Raw genomic sequence first — 6,459 nt, 5'->3', positions numbered from 1 at the left:
AGCAGGAGACTGGCAGCTCTCGGGCCAGTTTGAGTGAGCTACACAGAGACTCTTTCAGACGAACAATAAAATCAGGGGTCAGTACCGGGCAGGCGCAGCACCTAGTCTATGACTTGGGTCACCTGATAATTTATTTTCCTTTTTCTCTTTGGTGCTGGGGACAGAACGTGAGGCCCTGTGGCCAAGCCTGCACCTACCACTAAGCAGGTCCCCAGCACTCTGGCACCTGGTTTTCAGAGACTGAACTGACTTAAGACACACTACTACGGACAGTATATTAACAAATCTGGGGTAAGAGAATTCTGGGGAAAAGTAGGGGGATACCTTTCCTTCTCTTCCAGACAGTGTTGTTAGGTCTGTGTGGGCTGGGGAAGAGGTATAAAAGTTTTTCTGGGCTTCAGTAGCTTGGAGACCCCTCCCCCTCACTCTTCGAGACCACTTGTCACACCAGGCTGGGCAGGTGGGGGAGATGGAAGCCGAGACTCAGTCTCAAAAGCTGGAAGAGCCCTCCTTCCTGAGGTAATAGAATGTTCTGGAACCGCAAGTCCATCCCCTTGCTCAGGCCTCTCTGCACACACCCACTCCTTTGCTTGGACTCTTGGACAGACCCAACTAAAGTCACTTGTGGGCAGAGGCGGTGCTGGAACCTGGAGGGAGTGTGGCTTAGCCCTGCCTTGACCCCGTGGGCACCTCATCTTCAAGAGCTGGTGGCCATGGTGCCTACAGTCTGACGTCAGTTTTCATTACGCTCTGCCGGTGGGCACGGGGAAGCCTCCCTGGCTTTCTTGGCCTTTTTCTTCCTTTTCTTCTTTTTGGTCCCAAGAAACGCTGGGTCCCCGTTGACGCTGCCTGCCTCCTTTACCGGTTTCAGGCCTGCAGCTCCGGCCAAGTCAACGTCGGCCTCCTTCCTGGCTTTCTTTTTCAGCTTCTTCTTCTTCTTCTCCGCCTCCCTCTCCACCTCGGCAGGACAGTGTATGGCTGACTCCTGGAGAATGTCCGACGCGGACACAGCTGCCTCCCGGCATCTCTGCCACTCCTCGTCACTGTCTTCGCTGCTGCCGGGAGAGCAGTTGGGTTAGCCAGTGTCTGGACGGGCCTCACAGCTGCCCTGCCGCCTCCAGACCAGGTGGAGGCGGCCAAGCAGCTCGGGCTCAGGGGCGAGGCAGCCTCAAGGTCAGCTTCTCGGCTTGTGGGCCACGTGACCTTAACTCTGACCTCAGTACTCTGATCTACAATGAGGACCTTGAGAGCACCCAAACCTCACAGAGCGTCTCAGGAGGCAAGGATGACGAAGGGAGCCATCTGGCCCAAGATGGCTGCTCATGACGTGTGGAGATCCTTAGCTCCCCCTAGAAGACCCTGTGCACTTCCTGTTGGGGCACACTGTCCTGTGATCTGATAGGCCTCTTCCCTTGGTCTGGACCTGACTGGGGCCACGTAGCTACTTCATGGGATCAGCCAGGAGAGGAGAGGAGAGGCTGTGAGCTCTCACCTGGAGCTGGGGGGCTGGCGCTTTCGGCAGGGTTTCTGAGAAGCTTCCTTCTCATGGCCTCCGGGGATGGATGTGAAGAAAAGGCGGAAGCCTAAGAATCGTGGGGACAGAGTCAGCAATCGGAGAAGCTGGCACCGACCCTTCCTCCAGTGCGGAGGCTACAGCCTGTCCTCAGGCATCCGGTCCAGTGGCTCGGGCACCTCTGCCGTGTGCATGTAAACTGAAGCTTGTCTAAGGAAGGGCTTCGCTTGCTCTCCTGTGGAGCCGGAGCACAGGGTATGGGGGAGAAGGAAAGGAGGGATTGGGGGTGGGGACTCCAATCCAGACAGCAAGCTTCAGAGGCTTCTGGTGGATTTTGTTTTGAGACAGGGTCTCTCTATATAGTCCTTGCTGTCCTGCAGCTTGCTACATAGACCAGGCTGGCCTCGAACTCAAGAGATCCACCTGCCTCTGTCTCGAGTGCAGGGATTAAAAGTGTATGCCACCACACCCAGCCTTCAGAAGCTTCCGGAAGATAGCACTTGAGTCTCTTACCTGTGACAGCCTCCAAAGAGGCCCAAGTACAGGACAGGGTCAGACAAGAGTGGGTGGGAAAGACTGTGGGCTGAGGAGGTAAGATGCTTCTCCCGGTACCAAGTGAGGGGTCTCAGAGCTGGCTCATTCTGGGAATGGGGTACCATAATTCCTGCCTCAGAGTGCAGGGAGAGCAAATGCAAGGAGAAACCCATGGCACAGTGCTGCCACCGCTGTGTGTCTGTGGCGCTGCCGGAAGGCCCCACGGCGCCGCAGACACACAGCGGTGCCTCCCAGGGCGCTGCACCCACCCACCCAGTGGCACCTCCCCACGGCAGCATTTATGAGCACTTTAAGGACTCACCATCCTCCTCCTCCTCCTCCTCCGCCACCTGCTGCACCTCCGCCTTGCGCGGCTTCTTCCACACTTCTGAGATGGCGATGGAGCTGAGGGAGAGGAGGTGCGAGACTTAGGATGACATTTCGGGTACCAACAAAAGCACCTTTTGTTTTTAAATTTAAAACAATTTTCTTTCTTTCTTTTCTTTTTTTTTTTGCTGGGTTTGGGGCACAAGATTGTAGTCCCAGAATCTGGGAGGTTAAGGCAAGAGGATCATGAGATAAAGGGTGCTTGCTCCTGCTCACCTGTCCAGCATGGCTCCCAGCTTCTTGGCCACGTGGGCTCGGAACTCAGGAGTGGTCTGAAGCTCATTGGCATCTTCGTCGTGCTGGTTCACTTCCCGCCTGTAACACACGGAAGGACATCACTTCCTGACAGCTTAGAAGCTGCTCCCACAAGGGAGGGACCACTTGTCTTGTTCCCGTTGACACCCTGCGGTCTAACCTAGCACCTGGAACACACAGGGGACCAATATTTGTTCAATGACTCAGAGAAGCTTCTTTTTTTTTTTTTTTTGGTTTTTTTCAAGACAGGGTTTCTCTGTGTAACAGAGTCCTGGCTGTCCTGGAACTTGCTTTCTAGACCAGGCTGGGATCGAACTCACAGAGATCCGCCTGCCTCTGCCTCCCGAGTGCTGGGATTAAAGGCGTGCACCACCACTGCCCGGCCCAGAGAAGCTTCTTTCCAGAGCACAGTACCTGAGGCTTGGCTGGGACGCTGGCAACTGTTTACCTGCTGCATCTGTGGAGCGATGAAAACACGCCGTTTAGAGTGAACAACCGCAGCTGTGGGCTGGGTACATTTTAAGTGATTTACATGTATAACTCAAGGATCCCCCCCCCCACACACACACTTCCATTTGAGAGGTGACCATTATCCTCATTCTGCCAAAGAGACGTGAAAAATAATTTGGCTAGAGTCTAAAAACTAATTTTTTTTTTTTTTGGTTTTTTGAGACAGGGTTTCTCTGTGTAGCTTTGTGGCTGTCCTGGATCTCACTCTGTAGACCAGGCTGGCCTCGAACTCACAGAGATCCTCCTGCCTCTGCCTCCCGAGTTCTGGGATTAAAGGCATGCACCACCACCGCCCGGCTAATTTTTTTTTTAAAATGAGATTTTGTTACATAGCCCAGGTTAGTCCTGAGCTCATGCATGACTAATAGCTGATTTAATGGGAGCTAGAAGGAGGGTACAAAAGGAGGGTACAGAAGGAGGGTACAGGCCACTTAGTTCCAGAGGCCCATTAATGTTTAACAGGCAAGCCTAGTGTGATATGATTATGGTTTATTGAGTGCCTACTATGCGGGGCTGTATGCTGTGGAAGAAGAGACTGGCTTTTGTCATGGTCACTGGGGACACTGGTGGTGGAGTCCGCTGGACAAAGTGACGGATGGCTGAACTAATGAGCAGGTGCCCCGCCTGCCGAACAACTCAGACAAATGCCAGTGTCCTCTGAGGACTGACGTTCTTGGTGAGAACAGATGCTAAATGATGGTAACACAATATAAAATCGGGTGATAGCAACAGTGTATAAAAAACACACACAACAAAGGAGAGGCGAGGAGCACAGTGTGGGGTACTTTTCCTCCAAAGGTGGGCAAGAAGGGCTCTGCAAGGTCACAGCTGGGCAGAAACCTGAGAGAGGCGAAGGGGTGAGTGGTGCCTGGAGTCTTCCAGGCAGACGGAGGCAAAGCCCGCAAAGCAGGAAGGAACCTGCGGTGCTGAAAGCCACCTGGAGGCTGGTGTGGCCAGGAGAGGAGCAGAGAGAGAGACTGTGGGGGTCGATCACCCAGGCCTCCCAGGAAGGCGGCAGGAGGACTTGGGTTCTGAGAAAGAGGAGCCGATGGAGGAGTCAAGGTCTCCAGCGATACAAACCGGCTTAGGTTTTTATAGACTATCTCAGGCCACTAGACAGAAGACCCAAGAGGCCAAAGGCAGACGGGGTTTGCTCACATCACCAAGGACTCTGAATACAGACAGTGTAATGATGGAGTCTACACAGTGGGATGGGCTGGATGTTGTACGGGAGGGACACTGAATGATGGCTGAGATTCTGAGGTGGACAATAGGACCAGGATGGTCACTTGATGGCTCCCAGCACAATGCAGAGTACGGTGCATTAACTCCAGAGCCACCATTGTGTCTGCGTCACTGTGTGTTCACAGTGTGTCTGCCTGATACACTGTTCTATGTCAATGCACTCTCAAATGCCTGATGCCCCTGGATATGGATGTGTGGGAGATGGTCAACTGTCTTCTATGGCACGGAGTCATGAAGAGTAGCTCCCATTATGACTATGGCAAGGTCCTCCCAGGAAACAGAAAACAGTGTCAAACTCCAGACCCCCTGGGGTGAGTCATTTAAGCCCCTCCCCACAAACTTTTGTTTTTTACATCTCTAAACCGAGGAGATTACCTTTCAGCAATGGCAAGATCACTTTTTAAAAAGTATGGCAGCATATGCCTTTAATCCCAGCACTCAGAAGGCAGAGGCAGACAGATCTCTGTGAGTTCGAGGCCAGCCTGGTCTACATTAGTGAATTCCAGGACAGCCAGGGCAACAGAGAGACCCTTTCTCAAAATAAAAACAAACAAAAAACAAAACCAATAACAACAAACAAAACATCTTTCATAGTTAGTGTTATACACTGTTTTCATGTCCATCCCCTTCCTAGACTTGAAACGTTTATTATTCCACCGTGGGTTCTGGGGATCCAACTCAGCTTGCAGGCTTGTGTGGCAATTGCTGAGCCATCTGCCGATCTAGAGATGGGTCTGAAGATTACAGGAATTTTAAAGTAGAGAAGAGTGTAAATGATTTCTTTCCAACACTGTATTGTGAATAAAAATACTTCAGTGTATCCCTAAGTAAAAGAGTGTAATGGAAGGGATATAACAGTATGGTGACTTCCGCTGCAACCAAGTAACAGGCATTGTCAAATGGCTGGCTTGTCGCTCACACGCATGACGGGAAAAGATGCCAACTTTAACTCGGAGTTAATGAAAGTAAAGATGCAGTATTTTTTTCTATTTCAAATCATAGGACCTGTTGGATTCTCTATCCATGATTAAGAATCCCTATACTGGCAGATTTAGGATTCATTTCCAGTTTGCTAGGGAATCACAGTTAGACACACTCACTGGCGACCTGGAGTGGGACAGCATGTGAGGGGCCGGGAAAGCCAGGATTCTGAGAACACAGGGTGCACCTCGGTCATGGTTACCTCCCCAGAGAAGAGCAGTAAGGACGCGTGGAGGAAAGCGCCGTCAGGAGACATTTAGGTCCCTCGGCTCTCTCCGCTGGAATAAAGGAGTCGCCCTCCACCCTCGGTGTGACTCTGACCCCCAGCTGGTTTCAGGAGCTTCCGGAAGCTCCTCGAAGACGCCAAGACGCCGCGACTGCATCCCACCATCCATCCCTCCCCGGGCCCAGGGGAGGAACCCCGCCCTTCGGACAGCCCCCTACCGGCTCTGGGTTTCTCCGCCTCCCGCGGGCGCTGCTCCAGCCCCCAGGCGGGCATTGCCGCCTCGCGGCACCGCGCCAGCTCCTCCGCATCGCTGTTGCTGCTGCTGCTGCTGCAGCTCTCGGAATCGCTCATGGTACCACTGGGCGCCACCATCTTGAGGTGCCGCAGAGGATGGTGGGGAAACCGTCCATGTTGGATGGGACCTCCCCTTTCCCATGACGCACGTGAGCGCGAGGGACGCTCGGAGCATCATGGGGATTGTAGTTCTCCGGCCACCATGGGCGGTGAACCGTCCTGAAAGATGAGCTGTAGCAGGGTCCAAGAGATGACCACCTTCTCCAATCCATTTTTTCCTTTTCCTTTCCTTTTCTTTCTCTTCTCTTTTCTTTTCCTTAGCCTTTATTTTCTCTTCTTCCTTCCCTCCTTCCCTTTACCCCCTCTCTTTCTTTCTTTTTTCTTTTTTTTTTTTTGGCTTTTCGAGACAGGGTTTCTCTGTGTAGCTTTGCGCCTTTCCTGGAACTCTCTTTGGAGACCAGGCTGGCCTCGAACTCATAGAGATCCACCTGCCTCTGCCTCCCGAGTGCTGGGA

The 6,459-nt window shown here is 52.7% G+C and overlaps 1 protein-coding gene across 4 annotated transcripts; it reads right to left on the bottom strand.

The window, feature by feature from the left end:
- Positions 1-78: 78 nt before the first annotated feature.
- Positions 79-6,180, bottom strand: CUNH12orf43 (chromosome unknown C12orf43 homolog). 4 transcript variants are annotated; one of them, XM_052755102.1, is made up of 6 exons: positions 5,870-6,097; positions 3,104-3,146; positions 2,651-2,749; positions 2,370-2,452; positions 1,493-1,583; positions 79-1,055 (listed from the first exon to the last, which is right to left on the bottom strand). In XM_052755102.1, exons 1-6 carry the CDS (start codon positions 6,021-6,023, stop codon positions 734-736), a joined length of 792 nt encoding a protein of 263 aa, XP_052611062.1. In that variant the 5' UTR covers positions 6,024-6,097; the 3' UTR covers positions 79-733. The 4 variants fall into 4 exon arrangements, with proteins under 4 accessions (XP_052611062.1, XP_052611063.1, XP_052611060.1 ...); XM_052755103.1 differs by having other exon boundaries at positions 79-1,052; XM_052755100.1 differs by lacking the exon at positions 3,104-3,146 and having other exon boundaries at positions 5,870-6,180.
- Between the last annotated feature and the right edge of the window lie 279 nt (positions 6,181-6,459).

The sequence above is a fragment of the Peromyscus californicus genome, unplaced genomic scaffold (assembly GCF_007827085.1).
Source record: "Peromyscus californicus insignis strain IS unplaced genomic scaffold, ASM782708v3 Scaffold_2__1_contigs__length_46816999, whole genome shotgun sequence".
NCBI lineage: Eukaryota > Metazoa > Chordata > Mammalia > Rodentia > Cricetidae > Peromyscus > Peromyscus californicus.
This window is presented reverse-complemented; position numbering and strand designations above follow the sequence as displayed.

Coding starts and splice junctions, on each gene's coding strand:
- CUNH12orf43 (XM_052755100.1), bottom strand. CDS start 6,123: ATGATGCTCCGAGCGTCCCTCGCGCTCACGTGCGTCATGGGAAAGGGG. Junction 2,750..5,869: donor GGCGGAGAAACCCAGAGCCG/GTAGGGGGCTGT, acceptor CGTGTGTTACAG/GCGGGAAGTGAACCAGCACG. Junction 2,453..2,650: donor CTGGGAGCCATGCTGGACAG/GTGAGCAGGAGC, acceptor CCTCTCCCTCAG/CTCCATCGCCATCTCAGAAG.